General features: G+C 39.3%; 4 protein-coding genes across 4 annotated transcripts; all 4 read right to left on the minus strand.

Annotated features, from left to right (window-relative positions):
* Positions 1 to 449: 449 nt before the first annotated feature.
* Positions 450 to 1,666, minus strand: LOC105393082. Its single transcript, XM_011564800.3, has 2 exons — positions 1,495 to 1,666; positions 450 to 1,196 (listed from the first exon to the last, which is right to left on the minus strand). The coding sequence occupies exons 1-2, from the start codon at positions 1,586 to 1,588 to the stop codon at positions 517 to 519; spliced, it is 774 nt and encodes a 257-aa protein (XP_011563102.3). The 5' UTR covers positions 1,589 to 1,666; the 3' UTR covers positions 450 to 516.
* Positions 1,667 to 6,902: 5,236 nt separating this feature from the next.
* LOC125491476 lies at positions 6,903 to 8,481 on the minus strand. Its single transcript, XM_048633576.1, has 2 exons — positions 8,280 to 8,481; positions 6,903 to 7,174 (listed from the first exon to the last, which is right to left on the minus strand). The coding sequence occupies exons 1-2, from the start codon at positions 8,356 to 8,358 to the stop codon at positions 7,029 to 7,031; spliced, it is 225 nt and encodes a 74-aa protein (XP_048489533.1). The 5' UTR covers positions 8,359 to 8,481; the 3' UTR covers positions 6,903 to 7,028.
* A 4,042-nt stretch (positions 8,482 to 12,523) lies between these two features.
* On the minus strand, positions 12,524 to 13,885 carry LOC119692418 (transcription factor GATA-6). Its single transcript, XM_038113042.2, has 2 exons — positions 13,645 to 13,885; positions 12,524 to 13,267 (listed from the first exon to the last, which is right to left on the minus strand). The coding sequence occupies exons 1-2, from the start codon at positions 13,712 to 13,714 to the stop codon at positions 12,528 to 12,530; spliced, it is 810 nt and encodes a 269-aa protein (XP_037968970.2). The 5' UTR covers positions 13,715 to 13,885; the 3' UTR covers positions 12,524 to 12,527.
* A 684-nt stretch (positions 13,886 to 14,569) lies between these two features.
* LOC105393627 (spidroin-2-like) lies at positions 14,570 to 15,802 on the minus strand. Its single transcript, XM_048633435.1, has 2 exons — positions 15,695 to 15,802; positions 14,570 to 15,485 (listed from the first exon to the last, which is right to left on the minus strand). The coding sequence occupies exon 2, from the start codon at positions 15,331 to 15,333 to the stop codon at positions 14,584 to 14,586; it is 750 nt and encodes a 249-aa protein (XP_048489392.1). The 5' UTR covers positions 15,334 to 15,485; positions 15,695 to 15,802; the 3' UTR covers positions 14,570 to 14,583.
* Positions 15,803 to 16,372: the final 570 nt, after the last annotated feature.

The following is a 16,372-nucleotide window of genomic DNA, read 5'->3' on the forward strand; positions in this document are numbered from 1 at the left end:
AAACATTTAACAGCACTAGGATTTAGATTAGGTATATAATTTATCAATAGTTAGCACATACTTAAGTATAGATTTTTCAAATAAGAGTGACTTCTTAGACTTAGGACATGGTGCCAGCTCAGGAAGAACGGAATGAGCCCATTTATAGGTGGCCAGGTGCAGAAAAACAACCCTTCATAGGAGGATACTTAACTAATCTACCTACTATGAATTATGTATTTATTATGTGTTTATTTGTTTATTTGTTTATTTAGTTGAGAAATACCTAAGTTATTAAAACCAAAGAGATCTTACAATCCGGCTCTTGTGGTTGTAGGTACATAATTACATTAAACATCCGCTAACAAATTGTTCTCAATAAAACTGGACTTTTCCGTTCGTCATCTAACACTTGATTAATTCTGAAAATCCACATTCTGCACTTTACATATAAATAAAACACAACATTATTAATATTTATAAATCTCAGTAGGTATATTCAATTACTCACGGTATAATTAACTAAAGTAGGCTATTCTATTGACTTGATTTGGTGTATTCTGGCTCGGTGCGGGGCGGCCCGTAGGCGGTGGCGTGGCTGCTGGAGACCCCGCCGCGGCCCGTGCTGTAGGCGTTGGCGATGGCCATGACGCCGGGCGCCTGGCCCTGCCCCGAGCGGCCCCAGCCGAAGAACATGGGGAAGTAGGTCCCGCCCGGCATGCGAGCCACCTCGTCATCCTCCTCGTCCTCCACGGGACGCTTCACCTGCTTCTTCTTGGACACGCGCCTCCTCGGCTTGGGCTCCTCCACCTCCTCTACTTCAGGCTCCGTGATCTCTGGCTCAATGGTTTTCAGGGTTGTAGAGAATAGTTCTATTTTCTCCGTAGTGGGGTCGGCTTCGATGAGTTTCGTGGTCTGTTCGGCCGCTTTCGGCGTGTAGGTTTCGTCTGGCTGCTGCGGATAGTAGACTTCGTTCTGCTGCGGAGGCGCTTGGGGTTCGACCTGGCGGCGGTCCGGCTGGTAGTAGCCCTGGCTGGGCGTGGGTTGGTGGTAGCCCTGGCTGGGCGCGGGCTGGTGGTAGCCCTGGCTGGGCTGGCTGGGCTGCTGGTACATGAAGGCCGCCACGCCGCCGCCGCCCGCCGCCGCGCGGTAGTAGGGCTGGTAGTAGCGGTTCAGCACCATCGCGCCCTGGCTGCCGTCGTGAGACCCGTAGGATACTGTTGAAATAAATTATATTATTACAAATCTACAACATCAATAAACGCTATTTAATATTACACACTTTAGCCGTTTATCATAGAAAAGTTTGCAAGTTAGGTACGTGAAATCATAATAATAATTAATTCAATAATATAATCAAAGAGGAACTTTTTGTAACTGAAACTAGTGGAACTTTATAAGATCGCTGGTCACATATTCCAGAGAAGCAGAAAACAATAGTGCGATGTGATTAGCTGATTAAGAACACTATTCTGACAAACTAGATAATAATGACAAAATGATTGATGAACTTACAGGAGTCCAGGTTAGATCCATAGTAAGGATAGTAAGGGTATCCTTGTGTGCCGAGCGCGCAGGACACTACGACAAAGGCAAGGATCGTCTTCATTTTGCACTGTCCAAATCTGTATTTTTGCCTAAGGGTAGTGTTCAAGTGAAGGCGACTGGAAGGCTAGTGTTGCAGGTATTGTCCAGGCTCGTTATATACTCCCGGCGAGCAGGACTCATTGGGATGCGCGGCGCGTCCGCCGCTCAGATCGCCGCCTCATCATTTTACACCATTCGGCAGTGCTCCTCGACCGTTACCGCCGGCCACATCCTAGTGCGATACCACCAAATTCAAGACACGACTTTTCTCAATAAAGATACTGTTAGCTTTTGCAAATTTTACAAATTAACTGCTCAGTCTCATGTCCATGCCTCGGTTTTTGCATGCTTAAGTTTTTATCGTAGATAGAGATTCTGATAAAGGTTTTTTGCATTTTTGACTGTAGCTAGGTGTAATCAGACTGTAATCAGGTGACAGAGGCTTTCTAGAGCTGTTCAAGAGTACCTAACTACCTATGGAAAAAAGCTACAACTGTTGTGTAACGGCAGGCACCGCTTCCTGCGTCAGGAATAGTTATTAGACCGTCAACTATTGCGTGCAGGCTTTTTGATTGATCTTCATAATATTGAAATGGCATTTAAATCGCACGGGGATGACAAGACAAAGTGCTTGACCGTGTGAAATTCAACACTTAACACTATAAATAAAATTTAAAAATGTTTTGTAGCTGCGTGCTCGCATTATGCTGCTCGCGCGTGCGCTGCATACGCGGCGCGACGTGGCATCGCAAGTAGCTTCATTCATGTCCATTTATAATACTAGTGCCAAATGTTCACTGATTTTCTACGTCTTCTCAGAAAGCCTACTATAGAAAAACGATATAGTTAATCTAGTAGGAAAATGTGAACAATAATATCGACCATTGTCTGGGAATGTCATTGCACCACTACGATGCTATCGATGCATTTAATGGATTTTATGAGTGCAATTGTTTATTTTATTTATGGTCAATTATCCTGGTGATGCGGTTGTGGAATACGGATCTGGTTCAGGGGTTCCGTTTGTTATGTGCCCCACGGACGCAGTTTAGAGACGCTTTGTGATATGATCAGGGCGCGGTTTGATTACAATCTTATCTCTCAGCCATAAAGTCTCTTGATCAGCCTATTACACTAAAATTTGCGATGTACACGTTCACACTTTGCATATTAATAGCTTCATGCCGGAAACTTTTATGGTTATTGCTATGAATGGCATATGAAGTTAAGCATTTCAAATGATTGAATTTGACTATTGTTTTGCCTAATGATGATATGATAGAATAGATTAGATTAACATTAGTAAAGTTATCAATGAATTACCCATCTGTCTATTTACCATAATCAACGCAAGTGACACGTTCAACAAAAGGTCCGGCTTTTTTCAAAATCGAATCATTAAATATGACTGAGGAGGAGAAAAAGCGAAACAATTGAACTAATGCACACGCAACTAATCATTGTAATTATCAATTCTTTATGCTCACCGAGAACTCATCGTTCTGAGAATCGTATTTTTTACTGTAAATTTATAGCGTGCTTGACTTCGACGACAATCTGTCTGCAGACATATCCTCGACATATCAGATCTCAGAGATATGTATGCAAATAGACGGCTGATAGCCACTTGTTCAACTGACAAGTAGCAGGCGATATGGAATATAAAGTCGACGTATTGGTCTCCCACTGCGGAGATTGCTGCCTATGCTCCATCCTCGATGACTATATTAAAAGTATAATAATAATCTTGGTTTTGTTACTCAAAAGGTGAAAATATTAATAAATAAAAGTATCGGTAAATAGGTATACTTTAGAATCGATCATTTGAACGATGAACAGCTATCAGAAACATATCAGATATGAGTTCATCTAGCCAAAGCATCCAGCTTAAAAAGGTAAGTTTACTATCATGCTTTCCAAATATACAATTTTATTATTGATTCTGTGGGTTTCAAGTGGATAATAAGGATTTATAGTGTGGTTCGATGCCACTTACTTTAATCCCGTCACCGGTACGGCACTTAGAATTAGTAGTAGTATTAGCTGAGGCTTCTAATAGGGCCTCTCTATGATGATGATGATGATGATGATGATGTAGTGCAATAGCGTAGAAAAATATTGACTACTAACTATAATGCTGTAAGTTCTGCTATTCTAATAGACAGTTCGTCTGTATATTTTAATATGCAAAGCTTTATCGGAATGACGAACGGTAGATCCCGGGTTCGACACTTGCTTGTCCCATTGTGAATGTACGTGTCTTTCTTTTGAATTCTGAACACCCATTTATAGGTAGCTACTTATTATTATAAATTTTCTAGTTAAACAAGCTATTTCTTTAAGGTTACCTTAGAATAGTTGTTCAACAATCAAAAGCATTGATAATGCCAATGCATATTGTTATACCTAATCATAGAACAACTTATCGCATATTGTTTATATATATACCCGCATAGTGACAATCGTTACGCCAACTTATATTGAAAGAAAGTACTCAGTTTTTAGAACCGAGTTTAAGTAACTCATGATTCATGATTGATTTGACGTCATTGCGAGGGTCCGATGCAGGTTATTCAATGTGCATCGATCTACATTCACGATAGTTTGACGTTAGTCAGACAGACAGACATATCCAGCATTTTCCTGTTCTTTGTGTTGATGTGATCTTATTTGCATAAAGCTTGACAAGTGAATAGGCGTAGGTACGTAGTTTCAGTAATTTTGTTTCGATAAAAAATAGTATCCCTTCCTTATTTCCTAGAGGACAGTTTTCTCTAGATAAAAGTGTAATAATAAAGTAATTTGTTTGTTAAGTTTAATTATTGACGACCGAATGGCGTAGTGGTTAGTGACCCTGACTACTGAGCCGATGGTCCCGGGTTCGATTCCCGGCTGGGGCAGATATTTGTTTAAACACAGATATTTGTTCTCGGGTCTTGGATGTGCCCGTAAAATGGCCCCCTATTACATTGGGACTAACATAACGCTCTGGCGAAAAGTGGGTGCAGCAATGCACCTCTGCCTACCCCGCAAGGGTGTACATTAGTACAAGGCATGAGTGTGTGTGTGTTTAATTATTACTTAAGTAGATGATAATGGCTCAGAAATATTCTACCATTAATATACAGAGGTCAGGCAGAGGTTTATTAAGGGTAGAGTCAGGCAGTATAATTATTATGTATGTATTTTAGTGAACAATAATAAATAAGGGGGATTGTTCTGAATAAAATTTGCTCCGGTGCCAAAATAGACGCAGTGGTTGAATGTACTTGAGGGATGGCTAAATGACTTCAATCACATACTACAGCTGAAAAAAGATTTTAACTATACCTAAGTTACTGTTGAAAATTCTAATTTCTCATTTAGGTGTTACACATAGACTGGAAAAAAATAAATAGGTAATGTTTTAAAATTTTCTGAGTGATAACATTCAAAAGAAAAAAAAGTTTCACTCCTCTAGTATACGTTGCAATATTATTCTGGCAGTGGCTCACTATCGGCACCGTCGTTGCTAGTATTACGTCACCGTGTACCTTAGATTGCCAGTAGGTTTTTTTATGCGTCACGATACTCACGATCATGATTATGATTTTGTGATGGCATCGATAAAGTATCAACGGAATTTCGCTACGTACTTGTATAGCATTCAGTCGACTCACTGTATTCATAGTTAAATTTTACGAATTAAATATTCAGCCCCTGCCTGAATCTAAAATTTACTACCGCATCTTTAATCAATATTCCCATTGTATAGTGCAAATTTTATTGTTCTCTAATGAAATAAATTCGCTTGTTCTTATAATTGCGATGACAGAATGTAAATTTTTGACCTTCAAGATTGGTTTTAGGAAGTCAAAATGCATCGGACGCAATCCATAAATTCAAAGGAACAATAGGACTACTAGGTATTTAGGACTTGCATCAAATTATTATTCCGTCACTGCGGTTTACAAAAATAGGGATCCAAAATAAAGCAGACAAACTGTTTTATACATTCATTGTGGAAAAGCTTTCATTGTTATTTTATTTATGTCTCTGGCTTATGTAAACAATTTTTCGCATAAGTTTCGCTTATAAATAAATCTAATAATTGAAAATATCTTGTCGATAACGTTCGTTGTATTATTAATTGATGAAATATGTAACCATCAATAAATCCATTTTATTAAGTAGGTATATTTATTGCACTATTTGTAATTCCAAATTACGGTCGGAGGCCCAAATATAAACGTAAGTATATAAAATTATACAACGGAACCATTAGAATCAAGAATAAGATTATATTTTTTTTATATAAAAGGCAGGTGTACAATCCTAAGGTCATTGAAGACAATATTAAACCATTACGTGGAAATTTATCACACAATTTGCTCTAATGTTTACCAAAAGTACATAAATATTTAGTAAGTGGGGTATGTAGTATGTAAGGAGTATGAAGCTTTTATTCATCATCGCATATCGGTTACGTAAGTAATTAAATAAAATAACAATAGGTATTAAGTATAAGTAGGTATATAGTTTTGTTACATTATCATATTTGGTAAGTTTCATTATATTTCTTAAGTTGTATTCAACGTATTCTATTATATAATTGTATGCTTGTTTTTTTTTGTAATAAAGAGGGATTGTAGTAATGCTAGCAGTGTATACCACCTACATACTTTATCTTTATCGCTCATTCAGTTATAGAAAACATCGTTAACTTGAAGGTGAAAAAAAATCATTGTAAAATTATTTTAGATTTCACATCTAGAACATACATGTGCAAGTTTCCTAACGAAATTTTCCTTCGCCGTAAGTTTGTGCATGTGTTAGATTGTACATAAGTCCTTATTTATAAAAAAAACTTTTCCAGTACTTATTGCTGTCTGTGTCAAATAAAGTGATTTTCTTTTTTTCTTCTTCTAAAGAATTAATTGGTAAATGCCAGTTTTTCAACCCTCAACCTCTCGAGTGAGAGCCAAAAACTTATCAGCTACGCTACCAGGACTCCAATTTTAAGTAGGTAAGTAAATATTACCGCCTTTGAGAAGTACTTTACTATGAACATCTCGCGAAACTGTTTGCCATTGCCGTGCGACGTAGGCACTTCTTGTGTAAAGACGCTCTGATGCTCTTTTCCAGATGGATATTGTACTAAATACATATATAGTGATACAAAACGATTCGAATGATTTGGATAGGAAAATATTGTTTAATTACGTATTTTTGTATTCCTGCATAAACATAAACTTACCAACTATCACTATGTGTATTTAACTATAATATATGTATTTATTTATTGTATCTATGTCTTTTGCATCTTTGAGTGCCTGACAAAATAAAAGAGCAGCAAATAGAATATTTCAAATCTTTATTATCTGACTTTGTAGTATAAAACTCGGTGGATTTATTATGAATATACAATCAATTTATTCCTTAAATCTAAAATACAACTAATCTCCTGCTAACCCAATATACTATCAATTGCTTTTAAGTGCGGCGACCCTAGCGCCATCTTTCAGCGAAGTCTGCGTGTTGGTGCGGGCCTGGCGACCGGCGGAGGGGCTGCGGACTTGCAGGACCGACTCCACCACCACCTCCTCGATGAACTGCTGGCTGCCCGTGTCTGGAAACAGTATGGTAAATGTTATTGTAGCTTAAAGATTGGGGGCTGGTTGTGAGAACAGTAGGAGAGGCCAATGTTCAGTGACAAGTGACTAGCAGTGGACGATTATTTACTGTGTAAATGAAAGGAAAGGATATTGTGTTTGTTCTCGTTTCTTTCACATGTCGTTTATAGTTCTGTAATTTTGTAAAATGTTGACAAAAATAGCTATAAGTATCCGAAAGGCTTTAAGAATGCCATACAGTTCATATTTTGTATGATATTGTATATTTTCTTAAATTTCGAAACATCTAAAATATTTTTTTCAAGCTACTCGAAACTTATGAGCAAACGTAATTATTTGTATAAATAAGGATGGTTACTTATAAGGGGGTCAGCCTCGCATGTCTCGCAACGTATTTGGTAAATTGACATTACACAAGTTAGTAAATTGTTTTATTACAATTTAAGACTTGTCTAGTCACTTCAGTCAAGGTAGGCCGAGAAAAGCAGGCTGCCATGAATACTAAACTGTAACGTTCCGTATTGTTTAAAACAAAAGCTGGCCCTCAATATGACGTAGGATTGAAGTTATAAATATTAATTAAGTGGTAGGTAACAATATCTCAATCGAAATATACGTGTTTACGAGGTCTATAACTCAGGCTGAGTCACTGCACGAGCCAAATTGAGACGTCGAGTGAATACGCAGAGCGATTGATAGGCTTTTTGAATTAATATTGAGTAAATCTTGCGCTGTTTGTACTCTTTACTTGCGAATAGTAACGTTATTTTTCGCTTAAATACGGAATATTTGTATTGTGAGTTGTTAGTCGTAGTTGAAAACTTAGACACATATCACCAGCATTCGGAATATGTATATTTTTAAATAAAATGAACATATAATTAATTGTAACGCTGAAGAGTACACTAACAAAGTAGAAATATACTTATAAATTATATTCAATATTTAAGTAAAACTATAATTACAATATGTCTTTATATTGAATTCGTTGACACATTTTCCATTTCATTTGTATCATATTACTTAATCCGTCTCAACGGTTTACAAACAATACCATTACATAAATAAACAAATATATCTACGTAGGTATATATATCTTACCTTGACTGCCCCTCTGTAGCTGCGGCGCCGCGACACACAATGTCACCATCACCATCAGGAAGACAATTTGAATCTTCATTATTGAATGCTTATCCTGCCTTTTGCTAGAAGCCCTAGGGTGAAAAGTAGATGTTTTCTGCCGAGCGAGCGGTTGCACTGAGAGTGAGCGTGGCCGATTGTCACCTCCGAACACTGACCTCGATGTCGACTGGAGCGCTATTCTACTTATCACGCACATGTTTACATATTTAGATCATTTTGTTATTATGACGAACTGTAGTTTGAGGAAAACTGAACGGTTATATGGCTGATACGTAAGTTATGAAGTAATCTACTTAGCTATCTAGTAATCTTTACACTTATAAAAATATATTATTATGTTACAAGAATAAAATAAAAAAATAATATCGCACATTGATAAGATTTATTTTCAAATTATTTTTAAGTACACTGAGTTATATTTAAATGTCAAAAAGAAAGAATATTTTACTACAAGGATATGCTACGAATCTTGTTACGTATCAGCAATACAAAAGACATCAACGCGTACCTAAAAAGAAAGTGCGTGTTAAATTCTACGTATGTTTATTATTTTTAAACCCCGTCTGAGATGAGTGCTATATAGGATAAGTATTTTTATAATTATTATATGTTTTTTTATAATTATAGCCATGCAGTTAGACTTACATATTAAAAAGATATTTTTTTTTATTATTGTATAATGTTATGAATTTAGTTACGTAACATCCATACAAAAGACATCAACGGGTTCCTAAAAGAAAGCGCCCGATTTATTTTTAATGCCCGTCCGAATAAGAAGAGTGCTTTTCAAGGATGTATCTGTTATATTTTTTTTAGGTCATGCAATTCTGAAACCAAAGGACCTAACATAATTTTATGGTTCCATTAAATTAGATTTTATATATAGCTATAAAATTTTAATCAAATAAAATTCAATTCGAATTTTTTTCATAATCCAAAATTTTGAATAATTATTATAAAATATAAAGAATAGTCCAGTGCAGTTGCATAATAAAGTCCGCGCGGTGGCGGGGCGGGCGCGGTGGCGGTGGGTGCGATTTCTACCAGCCGTGGCTCGTTACACAACTTTTAGATGCTCTTTTGCCTTTCCTCTTTTATTTTTAAATATTTAATGAAGCAACTAGTTTATACCATAGACATACCCCCTTATTCATAGAGAAGTTACAAGACGTTTTAACTAATAAACTGTTTTGTCCCTCTCTGTCAAAGAACAAATTGTTCCCTGTCGGAGAGGGACAAAACAGTTTATTAGTTAAAACGTTTTGTAACTTTTCTATGAATAAGGGGGTTAGTATATACCATTATATACTAGTCTATGGTTTATACTAGACCCTGTTATAAGTAATTGCAATTTCAAACGTGGATTTTATACGCATAAAGGGTATTTTGTAATAAAATAGCATTAACACTAGAATCAGTCATTTATTTACCAAGAATACGTAAATGGGTCATAAAAACGTGTGAAAGACGGCATAAAATTTCTTCTAACATAATCTGACCTTACTTCAGGAGACCTAAAATTTTCATTATACTGTCCATTCAACCAGGGGTTTCTAATAGCATCCAGTCTTGTTGTAGAACTTGATAAGGTATTAAATATAGTATTCCTGATATCTTGGTTATTCAAAGAATATGGTGTAAATTGAGGTTTTATATTGTCATAGAACGCATTGTGTTCTAGATAATTCTCGGGAATCGCAGGTGATGTTTGTCTAGTCCATGGATAGAACCAGTGTGGATGATCCCCCATCGCGAGGCTGTAGGTCCCTGTCCGGGGCAGGAAGCTGACGGCTCCGAGTGTGGAGACCCGGCCATCCCGGGACGCTACTCCCGCGACGCTGGCCACACCTGCGTAGCGACTGTCGAGGCTGTAGGCTGATAGTTGCTGACTCTGTTGATGGTCAGGTCTTCGGTCTGGAATATCAAAGTAATTTAGATAATTTTTGTATCATATTTTAAAGTTTTTATGTTGATATTAGACCAATATTACCTCCAAGGCAAAATGTGAACAGAAGAGCGATAAAAGCTACACAGATCTTCATTCTGATACGATGTTTGGCAGATAACTATCGCCAAAACTAAGTTTCTTCAACTTATAAACTCATGTTTATTACACACTTACAGTTTTTGTCCAGCGTCCCAAAACGGTGCTTAATTGGCGATGGTGGATATCGATTTAACTTACCCCAATGTTTAGTTGGCAACTCTATGATTACTTTTGCAATTTATGTTGATATTAGTCTTTATACGGTATTGGGGATTACTCCAATGCTTCATAATACACGGCTTGAAGATTTTTCGACGCAATTATGCGAACTTTTTGCGATGTTGATCAATGGATGGATCATAACAGTACTGTTTCTGTTGATTGATGGTTGTTCGACAGCGCGCGATGATTTGTGTTCAAATTCTAGATTCTTTTCATGTTAATGGGCCTTTGTTTGCAGTAACTGTTCTTGTAACCAGGCAGACTAAATTAATTGATATCAGTCAATATTTGGGCTTTCTTCATGGAGAGGCCTATGTCAAGCACTCAAGCACAATGATTCTTTATATTATTTATTTAAAAACTTTTACATTACAACGTAAAAAGTAATGTACTTACTTAATTGTCTTTTGTTGAAAATTGTGCAGTCTTATTGGTATCTGAACTTATACATATGTATAAATATTTGCTATTACATCATTTCTACATGAATATATTATCTTATGGCTCAAGGAGCAAAAATTACCGGTGATGATCCATGGAGGCAATGCACCACTGTAGTCTATAGGCCACCATCGCTTGGTGTTTACGCAAAAAACACTTGATATGGAGCTTTTTTATGCATTTACTAAAATAAGGGCCTACAATTTTCTGTCATGTCCAATCGTATAGTGGTCGGTTTAATTACATTGTTCTTTAGCCACCTTAGCTGTGAAAGAACTGTATGCTAACAAATTCTCGTTATACGAAAGTCAATTATTAATAAATGTACGTAGGTACTTAAGTATGATTAAATACTTAGCCTAAGCTTTAATGTATCGCTGTAGTGTGTAATTGATTGACTTACCTCACACACAAAGCAACCGTGTAATATTATCTAAATATTATGTATATTAATTTGGTTCCGTTATGGTTCATTGTCCTGTTTCGCTGTCTAATGACCAGAATTATCCTATAATCGCCGTACAACCTATATAAGTGAGAGATGTGGCTAACATCCGAACATTTCCGTACTATCTACAAACTGTTACCACTACTCTGACGAAGTTGTTGCATTGGTATACTTACAAGTTTTGTTTTCAAAATGCTCAAGTATCTGATATTTTTGAACGTTATGGCGCTTCTTGTGGCCAATCCTATTGTTTTAAAAGGTACAGTCTAATTAATTGATTTATCTAATTATCAGGATTCAATCATTTTACATACTACTTCTTAATTAAATTATTATTAATGCCTAACTAAAACTAACTAATATAAAATTAAAATTAAACTGATGAAGTTTGTTATAACCATTAAAACTATATTTAAGTACCTAAACTTATTTATTTTTTCAGGAACATCAGATGATGGTCAAACTGTGATCGCAGTGTCTGCGTCAGATCCAGAAATAGGCAGACAATTATTCAAGAACTTCAACCAACATACTGGAAACGGGCAAGGCCGAGGAAATTTGAAACCTGAGAATTATTTTGAGAAACTATTTTCATTTGCGGTCCCTGGCTCGGCCGCGGCCGGCGGCGGGCGCGCCTTCGTCTCCGCCTCCTCCTTCAACCCCTTCCTGTTCCCGCTGTTCCACTACCCCCTCAATGTCGAGGGATACGGACTCAGTAATGCAGATCCTAGTCCCTTGTTCAAGGGTCTCGAGGGTCATTACGATGCTAATCTGGCGGGAAATGGCCAGAGCGTCACCACTGTGAATGACGGCGGCCATATTTACGGCAAAATCAATACTGTTACTTTTGATAACCATAGGAAAAGTAATTTAGGTAATTAGTCATTTAGAGTTTTTCTAGTATGGATAATTATTTGTAGATAAGAAAATGAAAATAAATGTTTTAATAAGTTAGAGCAGTCTTTTATTGACATAAGTTATTTTATACACATAAATATCAAATAATTTAAATCGTAAAGACCTCAAGACAAGTGCAACACAGGCAGTCGTCTGGATATCTTTTATCACGTTAATTTACATAATATTAGGAAGAGCTTTCTGGTGCCGGTTAGTACCCGGCGTGCACGGCGTGCGACTGCGCGGCCTGCAGGCCCGGCGCCTGCACGCTGCTGGCCCCGCTGCTGCGCACCGCCCCCGCGCGCTGCTGCATGGTCTGCGCGCTGCTGCCCTGGTAGCCGGCCGCCCGCTGCGCCGCCGCCACCGCCGCCTGGTAGTCGCCGTGCCCGTCGTGCGAGTGCGTGGACGACACCGCCGACTCGTAGTCCCCGGCCTGCTCGGCGACGGACGTGGCGCCACGGTACTGCTGCCCGTCGTGGCTCTGCGTGGCCGACATGGCCGCGTTGTAGCCCAGCGCCGGCATGTTCTGCGCGGACGACACGGCGGACTGGAAGCGGCCCGCGCCGCCGGCCTGCGCCTGCGAGGCAGCGTTGCCGTACTGCAGCCCGTGCTGCGCGGCGGACGACGCGGCCGAGCCGAAGTGGCCGCCGTAGTTCTGGGCGGAGGAGACGGCGGATCCGTAGTTGTGGCGACCCATGGGCGCGTTGAAGGCGGAGGAGGCGGCTTGCTGGTAGGGGAAGGGGGCGAGCGCGGGGGCGGGGGCGGCGGCGGCGTACCCCACGCCGCGCGCCAGGCCGCCGGCGGCGCCGTAGCCCGCGCCGTACGCCTGCGCGCCGCCGCTGCTGTAGCCGCTGCCGATGCCGGTGGAGTGGCTCACGCCGCCGATGTTGCTGCTGAACCCGGAGCCGAACCCGAACGCCATGTTGCGTCCAGAGCGCGCCGCCTCGGCATCTGTGACAAATGAATAAATGAAATTATTTAATTGATTATTTGTTCTAGACACGCACTGCAATGCATGTAATAGTCGTTTCTTAAGTATATATATTTTTTTTATTTATGTAAAAAAATATGTAACGAAAACTGTTACCTTTGCATGTTATATTTCCTATTTATGGAATAATTTTTAGTTTTAGCCCACAATATTTCCCCATAAGTGTAAGCTACAGTCAGTTTATAAATTATTGTGTCGATGTAGGTATATACACGTTAGTTTATTAGGTACTTCTATGATCTACACGATGCAAGATATAGATCAATGATCTCTACAGTAATAACAGTTCGTGTTAAGTTCAGGTTCAGATGGGTCGTAAATACAGATCGTGACTCACCGTCGATCCAGACCGGGCCGGCGCGGGTCGCGGCCACTGCGGCGAGGAACACGATCAGTTTAGCGGCCATCTTTACTCTTGCTAGTGTCTGCTGCTCTAGTACTGATCACCTGCAGTTGTTACTGATAGTGGATGCTTGTAGACCATTTCTCCGGAGCTTATATAGTAAAAGCACTATCCCCCACTCTCCGCACTGGGTCACTAGGATGGTTCATACTCATAAATAACAAACGAAAATTACGGTACCTATGCTGAATACAGCGTTCTCATCAATTTGGGATAATAAATTTTGAGTTGGCAAAATAATTTACAAATAATTAGCCGCGAAACATGAGTTGGACGTTTGCTTTGATAATGATTCAGCACGACGAATTTCGTTAAAACAGAGCCAATTAGGAACTTAAGTGAAAAAAAAACTATTTTCACCATGATCTTCACGAAACTTTTGCTTAACACTAAAGGTCTCTAACCCTTTCTTAGTCACTGTCTACACATCACTTCTTCAGTTGGAGTTAATAACCTCACAATTGTAGAGTATATAGTAGTTTCAGCAGCCACTTCAGCCACTTTCAGCTGGCGGTGTCTCTTTTAATAACACAGTGTAGAAAAGTTTGAATATTGCAGATAAGAAGGAGAAAATTTCTAGTCACCTATTTTAGTAACAAAGAAAATTGCATTCTTCTTAAAACATATTTCTCATTGAAAAAAAAGGACTTAGATGAAATTGAATGATGAATGGATTCTGATGAAAAACAACATAATAGACATAATTAAAACTCTTTATTATTGATAGTAATAAAATAAATTAGAAATCTTAAACTTAAACATAGGGGTGCTACAGATACCTATCGCTTCTCCATAATTCTTTCCTATGAATTACGGCAAATATCACAGAGTGGCCTGTAGTAACTAATGATGGCGGCAGACGAACATCCTCTCCTACTTGGGCGCCTTATTGTCCTTGTCTGCGGAGCGCGCGTACGCGAAGGAGCCCGAGGGCGTGTAGGCCTCCGAGCCGTACTGCGGCCCCGGGTTGTTGGCGCCCTCCGCGTCGTGGATGTTCTGGTGATGCGGCCCGCCCTCCTCCGTCACCTCATCGCCGAAGCTGTGCGGGTGCTGGAACCCGTAGTTAGCGTTGTACTGGTTCCCGCCGTTGTACTGATTGTTGTAGGCCCCTGGGTAGCCACTGTACCCTTGGTTGTACCCTCCTTGGTTGTACCCCCCGTACCCTCCTTGGTTGTAGGGGTTGTAGGGCGTGGAGTAGCCCGGGTAAGGACTGGGGCTGTAAGGTCCTTGGCTGTAAGGGCCCGGGTTGTAAGGGCCCGCACCAGGACCGACATTGTATTGATAGTTGTTCGGGAATGCACCGGAGCTGTATCCACCTTGGCTGCCACTAGAAGAAGACTGCGATTGGCTGATACCGATGTTGATGGCGGGGATCTGGTTGGGGCCCTGGAAGCCACCGGGGTAGCCCTGCTGGTACCCTCCTGGATACCCGCCGAAGGATCCCCCGTACCCGTTGTTGCACACTCCGTACCTCTTGCAGAGCAGTCTCTTTATGATTCCTCGTGATTGCCGGTTCTTGCCTGCAGTCCTCGTCTGGAGAAGGATAGTTCCTCCCGCGGCCAGGTCCAGGAGACAGGCGACCAGCGCGGCCACCAGCACCGAGTGTGGAGACAGACGAGCCATGTTCCTTTGTTTACTTCGGTGATGTGTTTGATAATCTTTGGACGAAACTGAGTAGTTTTATAGGTCGGCACGAAGCTGGTTCATATACACGTTGACATTGAGGCAGCTTATTTCGGAAACGAACCGTTTTCCCGCGGAAGAAGATGTTGATTCTATAAAGTAAATTAATGCAGTTAGTTAGTATTCAAAGTTCCTATGATAACACAATAAGCCAAAAAACATGCTTGGTTTTTATGTTAATTTCCTTAGCGGCTATTTCCTGTTTTAGTCCCTAAGATTTTTTTATCCTGCCTGAATGAATAATGAATATAATAAGTACTGCTTTCATTTTGTAATTAATTAATATTTAACCGCTCCTTACTTTTGAAAGATCCGCACGAATTTACAAACGAAAGTTTATTACCAGCGGATTCTCGTTCCGGATAAAAAAAACTGCGAGACTAATGGTGTTTAGCGGATCGTTAGCGGACGTCAGAGGTTTATGACTAGACCAGTAATTGGAAATAATAATAGCAGACCAACAGCTGCCACAGGCACTCTGAAAAAGGAAATATTTTTAATTTACTTAGTTTGGTTTTAATGAGTTTTATACGTAATCTTTCTTAAAGCTTACTTACCTAGGTACTATTTAACAATAAGCAAGTTCCTGAGACTTTACATGGTGTTAAATTCACACAGCTTTAACATTAAATTGCGTTGTACACCTTAATTATTAATAACACTTCACCTTCATTAAAATAAGAAAAATGCACTACAGATAATATTAAACAATAATTTTTAAAATATAAAATTAATCTGTCTTCAACCGTTTGAACGTGATTAACTGAGCACTGAAGTGATTGTGTTGACTTTGGATGCAGTAATATTTATTTGTTTTCATGTAATCTATTGAATAACATTTTTCCTAGATGACACCCTCCCGGCTTCTGGTGCATTGTTCTTCTGCTGGTACTACTGGGATTTTGTTTAGAAATATATTTCTATTATTTAAAAGTACCTATCTATTTTTATTATATTCAATAAACAATGGTGTGTAAGT

The sequence above is a fragment of the Plutella xylostella genome, chromosome 5 (genome assembly GCF_932276165.1).
Source record: "Plutella xylostella chromosome 5, ilPluXylo3.1, whole genome shotgun sequence".
In the NCBI taxonomy this organism is placed as follows: Eukaryota; Metazoa; Arthropoda; class Insecta; order Lepidoptera; family Plutellidae; genus Plutella; species Plutella xylostella.

Bases quoted from the DNA above. Each gene is read 5' to 3' on its own strand.
- LOC119692418 (XM_038113042.2), bottom strand. From the start codon at position 13,714: ATGGCCGCTAAACTGATCGTGTTCCTCGCCGCAGTGGCCGCGACCCGC. The intron at 13,268-13,644 runs GTGAGTCACGAT...CATTTGTCACAG, and splicing joins CGGCCCGGTCTGGATCGACG to ATGCCGAGGCGGCGCGCTCT.
- LOC105393627 (XM_048633435.1), bottom strand. From the start codon at position 15,333: ATGGCTCGTCTGTCTCCACACTCGGTGCTGGTGGCCGCGCTGGTCGCC.
- LOC125491476 (XM_048633576.1), bottom strand. From the start codon at position 8,358: ATGAAGATTCAAATTGTCTTCCTGATGGTGATGGTGACATTGTGTGTC. The intron at 7,175-8,279 runs GTAAGATATATA...TACTGTTTCCAG, and splicing joins GCTACAGAGGGGCAGTCAAG to ACACGGGCAGCCAGCAGTTC.
- LOC105393082 (XM_011564800.3), bottom strand. From the start codon at position 1,588: ATGAAGACGATCCTTGCCTTTGTCGTAGTGTCCTGCGCGCTCGGCACA. The intron at 1,197-1,494 runs GTAAGTTCATCA...TTATTTCAACAG, and splicing joins TGGATCTAACCTGGACTCCT to TATCCTACGGGTCTCACGAC.